The 19,404-nt window shown below is 40.1% G+C and overlaps 1 protein-coding gene across 1 annotated transcript; it reads left to right on the top strand.

The window, feature by feature from the left end:
• Nucleotides 1-627: 627 nt before the first annotated feature.
• CD164 (CD164 molecule) lies at nt 628-13,417 on the top strand. The gene is made up of 6 exons (XM_032858280.1): nt 628-944; nt 3,735-3,818; nt 5,437-5,508; nt 6,718-6,753; nt 10,396-10,455; nt 12,175-13,417. Exons 1-6 carry the CDS (start codon nt 752-754, stop codon nt 12,339-12,341), a joined length of 612 nt encoding a protein of 203 aa, XP_032714171.1. The 5' UTR covers nt 628-751; the 3' UTR covers nt 12,342-13,417.
• Nucleotides 13,418-19,404: the final 5,987 nt, after the last annotated feature.

Raw genomic sequence — 19,404 nt, 5'->3', positions numbered from 1 at the left:
GCTCTGGCTGGAAGGCCGGGGGCCGTTTTCGGTGTTTTGGCCGCTCGCCGTGAGTGGGCGGCGGAGCAGAAACTCAACCACGTGGCTTCATTTCCCTGAGGGATCCCAACACAAGGTTACTTCCAGAAAAATTCGAGAGAGAGAAGCGCGGGTCCTACTAAGAATCTGTGCGAGCACCTTCGGAACGCGGGAGCACACCACAAACTTGATTCACTGGGTGGATCTAAACGCACCCCAAGGCAACCAGCCCCAGGCTGACTCCGGTCCCAGAGGCGAAGCCCGGAAAGTCACGTGGGGCCACGGATTTACGGCCTCCCTGGTCGCCGGGGCGGACGTCGAGCGCCACCTCATGTAGGTTGTTCCATCTGAGCCAAAGTGGAAGATTTCCCTATCGCCGGAACTAGAAGAGCCCAGCTGGATCTTGGATGGTAATCTAAGGGCAAAGGAATAGGTTCTTGCTCCTGGGAGCTTTTTCGCTACACTTCACTAGTCGCTGTGACGGAACAGCCTCCCTCCATTGCCTCTCGCTGTCCCTGTTCCCCCTCCTGTAGGAGTGCAGTTGGTATCGTCCGCAGCCCGCCCCCGCTCCGCCCCGCCCCGCCCCCGCACGCCGTGGCCTGGGGCCCCTCACGTGACCCCGGCGCGCTCTCGCGGGGGCCCAGACTCTCCGAGGCGGTGCCGCAGGGGACGGAGGGACAGACGGAGTAGAGTGCGCCGCAGCTTTCGCCCGAACACCAGTGCGGAGGACGTGATGTCGGGGCTCTCCCGCCAGCTGCCTTGGGCTGCCGCCTGTCTGGCCGCGCTCTGTGTGCTGACCGCGGCTCAGAACCCCAGCCTGGATCCGACTGTGACTGCGATCCCGCTTTTACCGAACACCACCACCGCCAAAACGACAGTTCCGACGACGGTGACGACTCTTGCGCCGGTGACCATTCCAGCACAAGGTGGGCGCCGGCCCAACGGGCTTCCTATCTTCGCCCGCCCGCCGCGCGGAGCCGAGCCGCCCGCCCTGCCCGCGATGCGCGCGGGGCCGGGGCCGGGGCCGGGACGGGCCGCGCTCCAGCAACATGGCGGCCGGTCCGAGTCCAGTCCGGGCTGGGATCGGAGTGGTGGGGGTGAGGGAGCGCCCCGGGGAGTAGGGCGGCCGAGCCCCGTTGGCGGTTGGGCTCTGGGCCACCCCGAAGTGTCCCACGCCGAGGTGCTCTTAAAAAGTGCCTCGTAATCCCCAGTCTCACTTCAGCTTGGGAAGAGGGGACGTGGCTTCCTCCCGCGGTGGTGGCAGTGGGGTTGATCGTGGGGCGAGGCGACTCGCCTCCAAAGTTGGGGATCAGGTCGAACTCCCTGTGTTTGGGGTTAGTCATTTGCCCACCCAGATCCTGTCTCCGCAAGGGGGCTTCTCCGGGAGTTGGCAAAAGAGGAAAAAAACTGAAGACGTGAATGCTCGCCAGTGTCTCCGACTTGAGTCTGGGAAAAGTTGCCTGTGATCTAACCATATTGATTTTGCGGAGAGGTGTCGGGGTATATTTGAAGTTTGGGCATTTGATTAGTTAAAACTTTAAATTTGCTATGTGCAAAAGAAGGAAAGTACCCATTTGTGTACCCGATGCTTCATATATTCTTTTTGGTATTTTAGGCTAAACTGGAAGATAGGTGGTGAAATCTGGGAGGAAGATGGAAATAAAGTGGCTTGCGGGGAGCATAGGTTTAGTTGATTGTGAGCTGGGATTGAAACCCAGGTTGTCGATTTTTTAAACTCTTATCAGGAACACACTCTTTGTTAAGCTCTGCGGTCGATTTGGGTACTGGTTGAGTTGTACACTGAATCTTAGAGCAGAAATTGGCAATGCCGTGACAACACAAAAGAGAGGGGAAGATAAGTTTGAGGTGAAAAAGAACTCTAGATATATAAACCTGATGTAGTGTGATTGGTTATTCTAGTTAATATTGAGTAAGGAATAACTGGCATCTTGACCGAAAAAGTGCTCAAGTGTCAGGATTTTTACCTTGGCTTTCCTCCCCTCCCCCCATACGGATCATACTGTTTTGAAGTGGCTTCCTTTGGTTTTTGTGTTTTATAGATAAATAAAATGTATAATTAATATTCAGAAAGATGTAATACTGAAGTTCAAAAACTGTTAAATAAGGAAAGTACATTGCCGTAGAACGCTGGACATTCTAACTGCACTGTTTTTAAAGATGGTAGAACACAATATGTTTTGTCTTCTGCTTATTTGGCAGTTTCTTTCCAGAATTGTAGTTTTGGAGTGTGTGTTTTTTCCAAAGAGAAGCTTGGAGATAGCCAAGTTAATTGCCTTTTTGTAATTGAAAGTCATACAAAGGAGATGATTTGTTTTCTGTAAGTAGCAGTTGCATAAACTGCAGTCTAAAATGAAAGATAGCAAGTTTAGCTCATTGTAAAGAACATTGACTGTGCTGTTCATATCAGGCACGAAAGATTTTAGACAACTAGCATTTTTTATCAGTACACGAACCTCTGCAGAACGTATTTTCTACTTTGTGAACCCCTTACTCAAGGGTACTATATATGTCCTTGTCCCTGATAAATATTAGTGATAAAATGTTGAAATGCATGGCCTCTGTGCAGAACTTTTTTTTTTTTTTTTTTTTTTTTTAAGGCATAGGGAAAGCAAATGTGAATGTTTTTTGGAGGCATCTAGCTTCCAGGAAAATGAAGAGTCCTAGACTTTTTGGGTCATTTGGCCTAAATTACTGACAGAGACCCTCCTATTTTGTTAAATTGTATGTACATAAATATAGCCCCTTCCAGAGTTCCTGTCTCTTATCCTTCAGTCACAGTGGAGAAGATCACTTACGAATTACAAATCTCTTGGGTTTTCAGAATGGGCATCATCCGAGTTTGGGTTCAACCTGTAACAAATCTTTTTACTGTTAAAAATTCCGGTGTCTTAACTGATGTTTGGGGGCAGTGATTTCTCTGTGTGTAGTGTTGGCCTTATAACACAACCTTTTTCCCAATATTTTTATTTTTTTAAGGATGCTTTGAAATGATTCAAGAAACCCTGAGTGTCTGTGAAATAGTTGCCCTGTAAAAAAGGGTTGTTTAGATACTGACCATTCCCACTAGCTTGTGGGTTTTTTCCACCCTTTCTCTTGAGTTTATTTCAGCGTCATCAGTCATTAATTATGATTGGAATTTCTTATTAAGCCAATTAATGAAGTGTTTTTGTGTGTGCAGTTAAAAACAGAAGATCTACCATCCTAACAAAGTTTTAAGTGTACTGTACATTATTAACATTAAGCACGGTGTTATACAGATCTCCAGAACTCTGCATCTTACTTGAAACTGTACCTTGCGTGAGGAGCAGATCTCCATTTCCCCTCCCCCTAGCCCTGGCAGACAACATTCTACTTTCTGCTTTGGAGTTTAACTATTGTAGATACTTCATATAGGAGGGAATCATGCTGTACTTGTCCTTCTTTGAATGTCTAACTTACATAATGTCCTTAAGGCTTATAGATGTTCTAGTGCATGGCAGGATTCCTTTCTTTTATATGTTGGAATACTATTTTATTGAAAAATGTATACTACATTTTTTAATCCATTCATTTGTTGATGAGTTATAACGTTTTACCATTTCTCTGAATTAAGTCTGGTACTGTACGTAATGCTCACTTTAGTTTAAAAAAGGTAAGTTGTACAAACTCAAAAGTGAGGTACCAATTGATTGGTTTTATATACCCCTCCCCACCAGATACCTGTGAAAACCGCAGCAGCTGTGTTTCCTGTGTGAACGTTAGCCTTGATAATTCTACCTGCTTTTGGATAGAATGTAAAGGTAAGAAGCTTTGGGATGGCTTTAATTTTGAGAATGCAAACTGTTTTATCATTTTAAGATATTCTACAGGGTATTCCTGAACACTTAAAAATTATGTAGAAAATTCGGTGTATTGTGTACTATTTTGCAAATCAAATACTTTTCCTTTAAAGTTCCTATTGCTTAACATTCCGGCTAAAATCTCTGGACTCCCTTTCTGTCCCCACCCCTTTAATTCCTTAGACTTGATAATTAAGGTTTAGTAGCTTTTAAAGGAAGAGAGATTTTAGAGCTTTGGAAGATTAAGAGGACAGGTAAACCAAAATCAGCTGTGAAAGAAAGTTGTGAAATTTTCCCCTAAAAATGGTTTCCCAGAAAAAGAAGGCATTTATCTTCTGCAGGTGTCCTGCTAGATGAACTATAGAGACCTTATAAAACTTAGTTGGATATGTAGAATATGGGAAAGAGTGAGATGGAAAGAGTTGGTGTTTTTGTTCAATTTTAAAATTAACCTTTAATTTGAGGAATAAAGAGCTAGTTGAAGATACTTTGAAATGCCAATAACGTTTTTGTTAGAACCATGGGATTACAGCAAATTCTGAATTCTTAATGGGAAGTAGTTGCTTTTTTTTCTTATCAGTAAAACAGTTTATCGGGTGTGTGTGTATATACCTAAAAAGCCAAAGCTATGTATTAAGTGTCTTTATTTGTTTAAAAGAAATCTAATATGAGTTCTGGGCAAAATCCTTATGTCACGACATAACATTGTTTAAGAACTTCTTCTTTTTTTTTTTTTTTTAAGATAGATTTATTTATTTATTTATTTATTTGACAGACAGAGATTACAAGTAGCAGAGAGTCAGGCAGAGAGAGAGGGGGAAGCAGGCTCCCTGCCGAGCAGAGAACCCGATGCGGGGCTCGATCCCAGAACCCTGGGATCATGACCTGAGCCAAAGGCAGAGGCTTTAACCCACTGAGCCACCCAGGTGCCCCTGTTTAAGAACTTCTTATAAAATTAAGGTATTAGCTTAATTTGGGGTTAAATTTTTTTATTGTGTGAGAGTCACTTTTTTTTTTACGTCATAGAATGGAATTTAAGTGCACACCTCTCTCCTGCTGTGTATAGCAGAGTTGGCATGTTTTGGGGCTTGAATGCTCTACTGTAGGATATGTTGAGGAAGGGTCTCCCTTACTCTTGCTACAAGTTTGGCTGTCAGGAAAGCAGTTTTATTAGAATGTGTAGAAAACCAAGAAGAGATGTGGAACAGAGGTCCTACTGCTGCTAATGGGGTACCTCCTGTGGTTACTAAGCCTTTATTAGATCCTTTCGGCTTCTCCCTACTCACGTGGAATCTAGCAGCCTTTGCTATGCAGGAGTCGTGCCCCAATTCGGATCTAAGTGTTTCCGATTAATCTGTTTAGTGTATCCGTGTAGGTTGTAGACAAATATTTGGAGGGATCCTGGGTAATCTTTCTTAATCACTGAGGGAAAGAGCATAACAGTATTTTCTTGGTCCCTGGACTTCTGAAGTGTTTATGCCTGAGTTTGATTTTTGGAACAAATTCTGGAGCTTAGTAACAAAACAAAGATAATATAAACAAGTGATTGGTGCTCTGTGTCTTTTTCCCCCCATAACAGAGAAAAGCTACTGTTCACGTAATGCAACAGTTAGTGATTGCCACGTGGTGAATGGCACACAGTTCTGTTCTGGTAAGTGTTCACATTGGTTGCTGAGGAAAGTGGCCAAGAGGTGAGGAAGATCTTTGCCTCAGAAGCCTTCTTTCAATATTTGGTTTGCCATTTCTGGCAGTCTAAACTGACTATAGTTTAGACCCTCTCCATTGGCATTTTACTGGACTGGACAATCTTGTTCTGGCCCTTTTCCGGATTATGGTGTTGGTGATTGTCACAACCTCTGGCGTATTTTGTGTTACAGTTGAAACTTTCCTGTGTTCATCTGTTTTCTCATTTTTGTACTTTAGTTTGAAGAAATTGGTTACTCTTTAACCTTAAGTCTTTGCTCAGAAAATAGTTAAAATTCCTAGATGAAGCAACTGATTTTCCTAACAAGATTACAAATGGATAGGGAAGTCAAACTTCTGATTTGGTGCATAGTTAATAAATAGAGCAAAAGAGCTTTCTGGAGTGTGTTAGTAACCTTGAAAGACTACCTATAACAGTTTTACTTTTAGTGGGGTTTTCCCATCCAAACTTGAACTTCATGACTGAGAATTTCATTAGTATGAGGTCAGTTACCCCTTTTGTAGAATGCGCATAATTTGGTTTAGGTGGTAAAAGAACAAACATTTTTAGTATCTATTTCAGTGTGTCAGAAAATAATAATTATATCAAACCTGTGGTTTCATGAAAATAATTGCTTAGAAACAAGGTTAAGTAAAACATTTTAAAAGATACTAATTTAGAGAAAAATTGAATAAATAATTCTGTTTAATTTGATGATGTATCAGAATTAGTTTGGACTATGTAGCACTCTATCCCCAGTAGGGACCCAGGCTGTTTACTGTCATTCCTTAAAAATATCTTTGACCTACTCTCTGAGGTAAGTGCTCATGTTCCAGCCATCAAATTGGTTTTTCTGCCAACAGAAAGAGGAAGGAGGCCTGTATCTACCTACAGATGCTTTCTAAAAGTTATACTGGGCTGCCTGCCTACAGGGGAGACTAAGAAATGTGTGTCTTTCTCCAGGCAGGGAAGCGTCACCTCTAGATTGGTGCTTCTATTTCTAAAGAAGGGGAGATCAGTATTGGTTAGAGCAACTGTCAGTCTCCTCCACAAGGTGGTACTTAAATGTAAACATTGTAAAAGTGGTACTCACATGACTGCAGTTTAAAAAAAAAGTGTAATGGATTGTATTATTTTAGATTGTGCTTTGACTTAATGTTTGTTTGTTTTAAATAGCACCCAAGCCCACTCCGATGCCAACGAATTCTACAGGTAATACAAGATAATTAACTCTTTCCTCCTCTTTCAGGATTTGTGAGGTCTCTCGATGGACTTTTTAGTGATTAAATACCTAAAAGTTGTTAGTATAATTTAAAAAGTTGGTAGCTGTATTTGGTCTTGAACCATAATGATTACATGAGTATGAACTGTTCGTGCCAGTGTCATGGAATTCCAGTGTTTGACGTTTATTGACTATGGGAGGATTTGCTATGGACATTGAGTCCACAAACTGCTTTTTGTGGATTTTTTGAAGATCTTGGGAAATACAGAAGCCTAAAGAAAATTAAATTCCCTGTAATTCCCATCATCCAGAGGTACACCAGGATGTTTTCAGTGATAAGGTTTTCCCAGTCTTCTCTGTGCATCTCTCAATAGATTTATTATGAACTTGCCCAAGATGCCCATGCACATTTGAATTGTTTTCTCTTTTACATTGTTGTATGTGTATACACCTTACTTAACCTGCACTTGGTGGGATAGTTAGGTCATCTTTCACTCTTCCTGCAGCACTTGTTCCTGTTTTGATGTTATCCCTAACAGAGTTGATTCAAACAGCATTCCTAGGTCAGAGGATAGGATTATTTTAAGACTGAATATTGATTGCTTTTCAGAAAGATATGCTTTTCATTCCCATCAACAGCTGGAAAGTTTTCACTACCCCTTCAACAGGATTAGATAATTTCTCCTTTTAAAAATCTTTACCAAAGTGATAGAAGGAATAAATCATTAAGAAACTTCTTCTCCAGGACAGTAGGCTGGATGATAGGGGCTGGAAACAGCAGACAGCGTTTTGTCTATTGTAGTAACTGTGACATGGGTAAATAAGCGCAGTGTTTTGAGACATTTGTAGGAAGGTGTGTGTATGGAGTAGTATGGCAAATGTGGTGACCACTTCCTGGAGATGTTGACTGACTCTTGAAATGACTCTGGTAAAACAGGATGGTAGCTTCCCAAGTGGAGCACAGCGGTCGGTACACGTGAGGAGAGTGAAGGATTATAGTGAGGTTCGGGAATTGCATCTGGATGTGCGTGGTGAGGAAGGCTTGAGCTGAACAGTCAGCAGGCCGAGAGCCAGATTGGGAGGACGGGTTGGAACAGGAGACAGGAGTGAACACAGGGAGATAGGAATAGATGACCCATGAGGGGAATTCTGGAGAACTATATGGGAAGAGTTGCAGATGTATGCAAATGGACTTAGGAGGTAGGAAGGATAGGACTTGATGGAGGTGATGGCAGACTCGTAGCTTGACAGCGCAGGCAAAGCTGATCAGTGTAGGCAGTAGTGGTATCCCCTGGAGCAGCTTGTAGAGAGAATAGGACTTGAGGACCCAACTCCGGGGGATGGAAATATCTAAGGGTTGAGAAGAGGATCAGAGAGGAAACTGAGTAGGGATGGGCAGAGAGGTGTGTCCAGGAAACTGTGTGTGTGTGTGTGTGTGTGTGTGTGTGTGTTTTAGGTATAGTTTTTCAGAGGAAAAAGTGATCAGATGCTGAATCAAGGACCAGAACTCATTGAAAGACTTCGGTGGTGGTGAGCTAGCTCACACCAGCTTGCGGTGGCCAGTTGTGCGTAGCTCTTCCCAGCTACACATTCGGTGAGACTGCGTTGGGAGCTTGAATTATGGTGGAAATATTCTTGCCATAGAAATCTGCAAATGCTATAGAACTTTTGGAGAGCACACAGTGGTAACACCCACTGGTAGTCACTGACTAGGAGGATGTTAAAAGATTGATGAAAGCAGAGATGTTAAGAAAAATTAATTTCCAGAAGGTGGGATGTGAACCAAAAGGGGAAAACAGTTTCTTCAGAACCATTGTGGGTTCCCTTTTAATTTCTTCTCCATGAACCTTGATGTAGTTTTCGTGCTTGATCCACATGGGGTTCTCCAGTGAAGTACCATGGGTCTCTCTAGTTTTCTCTCTCTCGTTCTGTAAGGGGAAGGAGGCCAGGGTTTTCTTATAGAAAATGCATCTCTTGAGTGGCAGTTCTTCAAAATCCTTTACGTGGTCTCTTTGCATGGCTATTGCTGAAAGAGAGCAAGTGAGAAATTAAGGGATTATTAAAGAAATGACGCAAAGAGAATTTGATTTATGTAGAAAGGTGTTCAGTGGGGTTAATTATAACAGTCTTCTGTTAGTACCTATAAATATTATAAATAAAAATAGTTGTAAATAATCTCTTATTATTTACAGAATGACTAGATTACATCAGATATCTAGTGGGAAATTTTCATAATAAGTGGAAGACAAACCGTTAAGCTCTGCTATTTTTTAAATTTTTATTGTTACATAATTGCCTAGTGAAATGGCTAGCAGGAAATGACATGTTATTCTGCATGATGGGATTACTTAGTTTACTATGTTTTTTAAAATTTTCCATCACCAGTAGCAGCTTTTGTTAACTGCTAATTACTATTTTTTTTTTAAATGAAAGGAACATACTGTAAGTTAGTAGACCTATATTCCCTAAGTATTGCATAATTTTGAAAATTCTGTCAAGTAGTATTTCGGTCAGAAGTAGAAGTGTATAAATGTTTTGCATGTTTATAGAAAAAAGCATTAGTCTGCGTGGTGTTCAGAGGGTTTGGTAGTAAGACTCAAAAGGCAGATTTGCAAACTTGATTCCCCTACCATTGTCAGACAAAATTTAGTGTTTTAAGATTGAAAAGAATATATGTTTGCTTAGTTTGTAAAGTGTTATTTTTTGCAGCAACTTTAAAGGGATTAAAAATCTAGGAATTCTGTCTAAGAATCAGCCCTGCCAGAGGTGAGATGAGGTATTTCCCTGCTGGCAAAATGAGAGGTGACCTAATTGTCCACCCAAGAGCAGGGTAGGGAAGATAAGTGCAGTAGTGCTCCTAGTGAGAGAAAAGGATACAAACATGCAAACCCATCAGTATTGTTAACGTATCATTGATTAGAATCTGTTAGTAGTATCAGTACTAACAGAAGTCTGTTAATAAAGTGCTTTGGTTCCTAAAATGTGTTTACATTCAAATTAATTCTTCTCACAAGAGTTCATTTTCTTTACAGGCATTGTCAGATAATTTAAATTGGGGGAATCTGTGGCCCCGGGGGACCTGTTCTTAAAATAACATTTTATTGGAACAGAATGATGCCTATTGATTTGCATGTCGTCCTTGGCTGCTTTTGCACTATGTGCTGCACAAAGCTGAAGGTGTTTACTGTCTGCCAGCTCCTTGAAATGAAGAACATAAGCCAGCCTTGATACCTGCTTGAGAAATCCCGAGCCCCACTGGTTTCTTACCATGACTTTTTAAGTTAATAGTTTTTGTCATAGAAGCATTAAAAAACCTATTGTTACCTCACCTAACCACTGATTCTTGCCCTCCTGTGTGTCTTTTTGCAGACTTCATCCAGATGTATACATAGATTTCATACTCCAATATATACATAGATGTTAACATAGTTTTATGCTTGCTTCGCGGTAATTTAAAGACTCGTAGTCTGGCCATGTAGATGTGTTAGTGAGCCACTACCTGAAATTTGGCCTTTAGTCTTTGGAAAATAGAAAGCCTGTTGAAGTTGGCAGCATTATTTTAAAAAGACAAATGGCTAGATACTGGGAGGTTTGGAAATGTAAGTTACTAGTAAGTTTTGTTTCTATTGCAGCCAAAACCACCACCCTGCCAGCCACCTCAACCACCACCACCACCACAGCTCCTACATCAGGTAAGGAGGGGGTTTGAACTGTCGGTGACGTGGGGGAACGTTTGTGGCCTTGCCTTATGCTATTTTTGCCCCCATTTTCCAGTTTCATTCATGAATGGTTGTGAACTAAAACTCACCTCTTATATTTGGAGGACCAGGTTGGTAGGCTGTTAATGCAGGAATGGTAGGTTTGCTGTGAGTCCCCATTTTTTAACACATAGCCATATTTGGCCTGACACATTAGAGTTAAGAGATAGTGTTTTTCTAAAACCCTTTTACTACAGCTTGTCGGTGAGATCTCATTTCTTATAACTTAAAAATTAAATACTGATGACTGTTAGGAATTAATTTTGTGCTGTGTTTAGGTCATGACAATTGGAGTGAAGATAATTTAGCCATCCTTTTTACTGAGAAAGATCTAAAAAGAGCCAAGATCACTGCAGATGGACACCTTGGCCATGTTTCTCGCTATTTCTTTACATTCCCTTATAACTGTTAAAAGTGCATGTGAAAAGTAACATTTATTAATTAATGATTTGCTGTGTTGTAAACAAAAATCACATTTAGGTGATGTCACAAGACATTGCAGATATACAGGTTATGAATCCTTCTCTCTATCCCTATTTAAAATACTGGTGTTTGGTTTTGCTTTTTTTTTTTTTTTTTTTTTTTTTTTTAAGTTTTTTGGCTTATTCTTATGCAACCTTTCTTGGTTTCAAGGAAACCATTTTGTCTTTGCAAGAATTACAGAATAGTTGTGATTAATTTTAAAGCTTGGGGCACCCGGGTGGCTCAGTCGGTTAAGTCTGCCTTCAGCTCAGGTCATGATCCCAGGGTCCTGGGATCAAGCCCCGCATTGGGTTCCTTTTTTGGGGGCTGGTGGGGGGAGCCTGCTTCTCCCTCTCCCTCTGCCTGCAGCTTCCCTTGCTTGTGCTCTCTCTCCATCTCTCTCTCTCTCTAACAAATAAATAAAATACCTTAAAAAAAAAAATTGAAAGCTGGCCACCTTATTATATAGCCACCAGAACCAGTGTTTATTTAAACTCTACTTAGAAAAAAAATTATTTTAAATATGAAAATGCTTTTTATTAAAATGGATGGTGTTCTACTTGAAACCTTTTATATCCTAAAGAGAAATTCATGTTCTATTTCCTATTGAAACATTTTTTTCCCTGAAAAGGGAATTCAAACTTGTGCTTTTATTCCATATGGTTTGGTAATGCTCATAATATAAAATTTTAGAGTAAGATTTATAATACCTTTAATAATAAGTTTATTTGTTAAATTTATAAAGTGCAGATACTTAAGATAATTTTTGTACTTTGAAAAATTGCAACTGAATTTTTGCTTACCTTGTATATTTAATAAAATTTAAAAGTTACATGAGTTTTCAATGCAAATATTAATATTTAGTGTAACAGTTAACTAACAGCATGTTTTCTGAAGAAATTACAGATTTTTAAAGTGCTTGACATGTTCTCAGGGCATAATTTATGTACCAGGAGAATTTTTCTCTGTCACTTTCATACTTGAATTTGAACGGCAGCTTTGACCACTTGATATTGCTAGATGGAGTGAATGGGATAAATTCTAGTTGTAAAGACTTGACTCAAGAGGAGATACTTTATAGAATTTTAACTCATGGCAAAGTCAAAGTATACGCTCATGCGGGTCTTGAAATTCTGAGTAGAGGATCATGGGACTTTCTAAGTTTCATTATCTTTTCTTCTTATTTAACAGGTACAACTAATACCACTTTAACTCCAACTTCACAACCCGGGAGGAAGTCAACCTTCGATGCGGCCAGTTTCATCGGAGGAATTGTCCTCGTCCTGGGTGTGCAGGCTGTAATCTTCTTTCTCTATAAATTCTGCAAATCGAAAGAACGAAACTACCACACTCTGTAAACAGACCCATTAAATTAACGAGGACTGGTGTGTAACTCACTGAAACCAAAATATTCTCTTTCAAGATGTCCCACGTGGAAGACGCTATTCCAGGATCTGTACACGTTCAAAGGATGCATATAGGATACTTGGGAGCATCATCTCGAAGAAAAATCACTTAAATCATTTTGCTCAACAGGAATATTTAAAATATTCTGCATGAATCCTTGTGGCTGTCTTCTTTATTTTCAATGGCTGCTGCTGTGGGATTATGTTCTCTCTTCTTGACATACCAAATGTAACTCTGTAAGTGGTGGGAAGCATTGTCCTGCACAGACACCTCATGACTCTTCTGGCAGTTTAAATTTAGTCATTTTAAAGCCTGAAAGCTGCATCATTTTCATCCTATCTCAGGATGTAGTTTAGTGACCAGAATTGAGAAGAATGTGCCAAATGAGCATCAGTCGGGTGGACTTTTGGCTGTCCTTTCAAAAGTGGAATAAGTCGGTAAATCTAGTATCCTTAGAGTAAATTGTATCCTTAGCGTAAAATTTTGTGCTTGTTAACAGTTATTTTTTCTACATTAGAAATAAGATGCCACACAGGGAATTACATTCCAGATTTAAAGAAACGAATGGAAAGGATACAAACCATTAAAAAGCAGGTTATCATTCATACTTGCAAAGCACCTTAAATCACTGAGAAAATAAAGAACAGTGCCTTAAAAGACAGACTGAAAGGTAGGCTGTAACTTAAAATGTTCCTGATTTGTTCTTTCACATTAAGGAGGGTAAAGGTTGGTCTGATGATCCAACTGTTGACGAGCTGTAGCAAACCTGCTTTTAGATACCATGCTGGTAATAACCGAAAATTTAACTATTTTGTTTCAGACCTGAGCAAGTTAGGCTAAAGGATGTTCTGCAAAGTTGAAAGCCTTCATATATTGAACTTCCAACGTTTTTCTTAGGCTGTTAAAAAGTATAAAGCTAAAGTTGATTTTCTTACGTTTTTCCTTTGTACTTCAGGAAGTATCCCCACACTGTTGTACCTTGAAAGGATTTTTCACCAAGCTTCCTTGAAAAGTAACTTTTTTTTTTATGAGGCAAGAAGGAAATAAGTTGTTTTAGAGTCATTTACAGCTCTTGAATGAGACAATCATTTTAAGTTTTGAGACCAGAAATGTGACCAGTGTAATTTCAGAAAATCTGAGGATTTTTCGGTTGATTGGATTACTGTAGATTTTTTAATGATGATTGCCCTGGATAGACAGATTGCGCTTTCTTTTCTTTCTTTCCTTTTTCTCTCTCCCTCCCTTCCTTCCTTCCATTTTTCCTTCCTTCCTTTCTCCTTTTCTCCCATTCTTTCTTTTTGGTTGCAATTCCTGTAGTACATTAAGCATGCGTACTTTATTATTATTTTTTTTTAGTTTCTTTAGGAAGCACTAGTTTTTTCAGTTTCAGAGGGATACGTCTCCCCTGCCTTTGACATACTGGATTAGTTCAGAGGTTTTCATTAGTTTTAAAAAAGCTTTTGCTTTTCTAGGTCATTAAAAGGTTTTTTTGTTGGTTTGTTTTTGGTTTTGTTCTGTTTTTAGTTTCTTTAGCCTATAGGGGCTGAGTTTAGCACTTGGTTTTCAATATTTTGTAGTAGGAAATGAGGAGTTGCTTTGGTCCATTTCATAAGCCAAAATTCCTTACATTTAGATATGATTATATTCAAGGTTCTTAAAATGAAGATTTACTGTTTCTTTGTTACTTGCTGGTACAGCTAGTTTGTTTTACTTGCACATTTGTACATACACTTAATGTTTTCAAGTGCCTTAATTGTTTAAAATCTCTGGCTTCAAAGGTTTTTGGGAAAAGGTAGGTTTACCTCACATTTTTGTGTTTTCATTAGTAATATTCTGATACCAGTTTTTGGAACCTCACAGAAATTTTTATTATGGTGCCATGGCTGTTAGTTTTTAGTGAGTGCTGTAAGATCCAAGAATCATTTGAAAAAATACAGAGTCTCCATTTCTCCCAAAGCGGCAAAATTTAGCTACAGTGATATATAATTATCATTTACCTAGATACGAATACCTTGTCACACATTAATGTCAGTACATCTGTTTTTGTGAAAATGTAGCTGATGAAGCTTCTCATCTTCTGTAGTCTTGAATCCTGCTCTGACAACAGAACCATAATATGAAACCAGTTAGATTTTGCAAGAAGAGCTCTTAAAACGGAACTCACAGCCTTTTCCCCCTTTCTTTAGTATCTTGAGCCGTTAATAATTTGTTTTTTTTTTAATCCAGAAGGTACAGAAACGTTTTTGGATTTTTCTCCTGATTTGTTCATGTGGATGTAGTTCTATCAAAACACCTTATTTTACCTTACAGATACTTGTTGCACAGGCAGACACTGCTGTATTTAGAAATTTCTATTTCAGTTCATTAAAAACTGCAAAACCAATCTGTATCATGTACCAAACTGATTTAAAATAAATCTACATGTTAATTGAATTAATCTGTTCTTTTTTATTAACTGAAGTGTTTTTGCATTTTGATGATGAAATTTAATGTTCGTGAATTTACCTTATCAGTCTGTTTGGGGATGGGTTGTCTGCTCACTCTCTATTGCTCTCCAAGACCAGTGGCTAGTAGCAGATCCGCATTCGTCAGAAACTTGTAGTGCTTTAGTGCTCTCAGCACGGTAATGTTGATCCATTGTGTTCTCACGCGCATTGTTCTCTGAGAAATCTGTCCTCTTCGTCTTCTGTTCCTCTGCACATGTCTTTGTTTTCCTTTGTTGCTTTTTAAGATTTTTCTCTATGGCTGTTCAAGCAATTTGAAGTGATGTGCTGTGCTAGTCGTTCTTGTGCTCGGGGTTTGTTGGGTTTCTTGGATATATGCTTTTCATCAGATTTGGACATTCTCAGCTGTTATTTCTTCAAATATTTTTTTTCAATCCTTCCCCTTCTCTTTTGGGGATTCTAATTACGTGGGGGCTGCTGGAAGTTGACCCACAGCTCATTCATGTACTGTTTAGTTTTTTAATTTAATCTTTTTCTGTTTCATGTCAAATTATTGTGTTCAAGTTCACTAATGGCTACAGTTTAATCTGTTAATCTTAGTGTGTTTTCCATTTCAGATGTCTTCGTTTCTAGAAGTTCATTTTGGGTGTTTTTATATTGTTCATGTCTCCATACCCATTCTTTAGTTTTTGAGCATGCAGTGGTTGGTTTTTTTTTAATGCTTATGTCTGCTAATTCTAATACTGGGTCAGTTTGATTTTTTTTCCTCTTTATGGGTCATGCTTCTCCTGTTTCTTTGCGTGCAAGATGTAAATTATAACCTGTTGGGTGCTGGTTATTTTTGTTCTTGTACAGAGAAAACAGTTTGATCCTTTTTAGGTCTTGGCGTTTTAAACTTTGTTAGGTGGGAGCAGAGCAGCATTTATTGGAGGGCTAATAGTTGTCCAGTTCTTAGGCAAGACCCTTCTGAGTACTCAGAGCCCCTGGATTACGAGGCTTCCCAGTCTGGGCGAGCGGGGACAGGCTCTTTTCCTAGCCTTGTGCGGGCTTCCGGGTACTGTTTCCTGGAAACCTTTCCTAGCCGTGGTTAGCTACCTCCTGCGTCTGCTGATCGTCATGTTGCTGAGACTGTACTCCGCAGATCTCTGGAGTTCTGTAGCCTTCCACGGCGGTGCTCTGCTCTGGAACTCCAGCTGCCTTCAGCTGCCGTGACTTCCAGCTCCATCTCCTCAACTCAGGAAGTGCACTGGGCTCTGTCTGGGCATCCTCTCCCCACATCATGGCTTAGAAATTCAGGGCAGTTGTCTGGATCCATAGTTTCCTGTCCTTCAAGGATCGTTGTCCTTTGCCCGAAGTCCAGTGTATTGAAAACTACTGTTTAATGTGCACTGTCCAGTTTGAGGGCAAATGCAGTCTCAAGATGGGACCTTTAAAGTTTTAATTTTTATTTCAAGGAATATATAAATACATATTCTTAATTTTTTTCTTAAACTATGCAAGATAAGTATGTCTGCTTTGACTGTCCCTTAATCCCTTCCCCTTGCCGGCTCCTCCACTTTGCAGAGGTAATTACTGGAACTGGTCTGGTGTTAAACACCCCCTCCGCCAGCATTTTTTTTATATATTGTATGTACCCTTAGAAAATACATAATGTGGATTTTTGTGTTAATATTAGCCTGCAACTTCTCACTCACTACTTGGACATCTCAAGTTAGTGTATGTAACTATACCAAATTCTTCAATTCTCTGAGGGCATATGTAGTATGAGCATCATAAGTATCTGCTTATGGAAGGATAGTAGGTTTGCAATTTTTAGTTTTTAGTAACACTTTTGCAGAGCAGTATCTTTGCACCTGCCCCCTTGTTTATGTGTGAATTTCTGTCTAGTGTAAAGGTAGAGAAGGGGAGATCTGTGTCATAGGGTTTACACTTTGAGCTTTTTATATTTAACTCATTTTTAAATTTTAAATTCAATTAATACATAGTGTATTGTTAGTTTCAGAGGTAGAGGTCAGTGATTGGTCAGTCTTCTATATAACACCCATTACATCACTGCCCTCCTTAATGTCTATCACCCAGTTACCCCATCCCTCACCCCCTCCCCTCCAACAATCCTCAGTCTGTTTCCTATGATTAAGAATCTCTTATGGTTTGTCTCCCTCTCTGATTACGTCTTGTTTTATTTTTTCCCTCCCTTACCCTATGCTCCTCTGTTTTGTTTCTTAAATCCCATTTATGAGTAAGATCATATAATTGTCTTTCTCTGATTGACTTATTTTGCTCAGTATAAAACCCTCTAGTTCCATCCACACTCTGTACATTTTAACAAACTGAGATTGCCTTCCAATTCCCACCAGCCAGTGTACCTGAGAGTTTCTATATCCTTTCCATCTGATATTGGCAAAGTTTTAATACTCTGGTGAGTGAAATGATTTACTTGGTTACTGTCCTTAATTTGTACTTCCTCTGTGAATTGTCTTTTTCTATCGTGTCTTATTAATTGTAGGATTTTTTCTCTTAAAACGTGCTGGGTGCTCATCTATGGTCAAATGGATTTTCTTTGATATATCCTTCAAGTCTTCATCTTTGATTATGGTGTCCATATCACAAGAGTACAATCAGGAGATAGAAGCCACAAATATGAACAGGGGAAGTTTGACCTAAGAGTGGATTGGAGGGATAGGACACATTATCTGTAATATTTTAAGGAATACAAACAAAGCAGTGAAGAACTCTGAAGAATACTGGCATAGCAAATATAAGAAGTGGCTGCTCTCTGTCCTCTCTCAAGCCAAATTCCAGAAATATTAAGGTTACAACCTTGGCTCTCTGGATGAAGTTTGTGGTAGCTGCAAATCCACCACCGGGCAGCTATGGGGAAATGATATGCCGGTGGTGATCTGCGAAGCCATCCAAGGGGATGCAGGGTAAGCCATGTTCAAGAGGGTACTATACCAGTGATACCACAGTGCTCAGATGTGTGCACTGCTAAAGTTTTTCCCAGAACCAGGAAAAGAAATTCCTCCAGTACTGTCTGACAAAACATCACGCCACCTAGCAAAGAAGTATTCATTCAACTTCATTGTCATAATGATGGAGCGGGCAACAGGTGGATTCAAAGCTTAAAGTCCTTTTTTCTGTCAATTTATGATCTCCCACTACTTAATGTTTATTTTGCCCTTGCTTGAGAATCTCAAGTGGTCAGTTCTCCTGGTGGGGACCCAAATATTACTACCAAATGGTGTGAGTCTTCTACTGTTCTATTTTGGTTGCGTAGATTTTCATTAATCTTTCCTATTGGGTATAGAAGTGCTCAGGCACCTAGAGAACCACCATGTCCCAGATATGGCCTTTGCCTCCATTGTGTACCAGCACTACAATCTCCCCTTGGTAATAAGGATCGACCATTCCAGCCAGTAGGGTAACACCTTTCACTGCCTGTTGATTTAGTGGCTTATGAATCCCAAGATGGCCAAGTGGCAGTCTCACCTTAGATCCTAAATCATTAGACCCATTGTTGTGTCTCTGGTTGAAACAAACCTTGGGAACTAAGACCTCCAAACCAGCTCAGCTTGAGGTTCCTGAGATGAGAAGTATCACCGTGAGTCATACCCACTTCTACCTCTTGATTCCTGGGTACGTATGCTACCTCTGTGAGACAACTCCATCCTTTCAAGGTGGTTACGACTGAGTTACAACGAGTTTTCAGTGAATTATCCCACCTTTCAGTCAGCCCGGCCACTTCTGGGTGTTGGGGCATGTTAATTTCACAGGCATGAGTTTACGGCAACATTTCCTTTACTGTGAAATTGATTCCTTAACTAGAAGCTGTGCTATAGGAAATGCTGTGACAGTGGATAAAGCATTCTGTTAGTATGTGCATCAGCTAGCAGTGCTGGCAGGAGCATTATAGACCATATTCAGAATGTGTATATTCTACCAAAGATGAATCTCTGTCCTCTATGATGGAAAAGGCCCAATATAATCAAATTGCTATCACATGGATGGTTGTTACCCACGAGATTAATACCGTATTCAGCCTCAGTATTGGTCTCTGCTCCTGACAGATCAGGCAGTAGTCAGTAGTGCATGTCAGCCTTGATAAGGGGAAATCCATGTTGTTGAGCCCATGCATAGGTCACATTCATGGGTCCATTGAACAAGCACTGGGGTAGCTGGGGAAAGAGACTGACACCCATAGAGCGCATTATTTTATCCACTTAATAAGAGCCTTCTTTGCCATAGATGCCGTTCAGTGACATGGGATATGAATATCGAGTGTGTTCCCATTCCGAGATCCATCCACATTTACTTTTCACCAACCTTTACTATTTCTTCCAAGTCTAACTGTCCAACCAAATCATTAGCAACTACCCAAGAATTCGTGTGGATTTGCACTTCTGGCCATGTCTCAGATCAGACACCATGGACAATCAAATGCACTACTTGGAGTTCTCACAGGGAAGATTTTCTTGCACCCCTTCTTTTTTTTTTTTTTAAAGATTTTATTTATTTTATTTGACAGATAGAGATCACAAGTAGGCAGAGAGGCAGGCAGAGAGAGAGAGAG

This window comes from Lontra canadensis, unplaced genomic scaffold (assembly GCF_010015895.1).
Source record: "Lontra canadensis isolate GAN:19392208 unplaced genomic scaffold, GSC_riverotter_1.0 scaffold14, whole genome shotgun sequence".
NCBI classification, from domain to species: Eukaryota; Metazoa; Chordata; class Mammalia; order Carnivora; family Mustelidae; genus Lontra; species Lontra canadensis.
This window is presented reverse-complemented; position numbering and strand designations above follow the sequence as displayed.

Coding starts and splice junctions, on each gene's coding strand:
- CD164 (XM_032858280.1), top strand. CDS start 752: ATGTCGGGGCTCTCCCGCCAGCTGCCTTGGGCTGCCGCCTGTCTGGCC. Junction 945..3,734: donor GGTGACCATTCCAGCACAAG/GTGGGCGCCGGC, acceptor CCTCCCCACCAG/ATACCTGTGAAAACCGCAGC. Junction 6,754..10,395: donor GATGCCAACGAATTCTACAG/GTAATACAAGAT, acceptor TTTCTATTGCAG/CCAAAACCACCACCCTGCCA.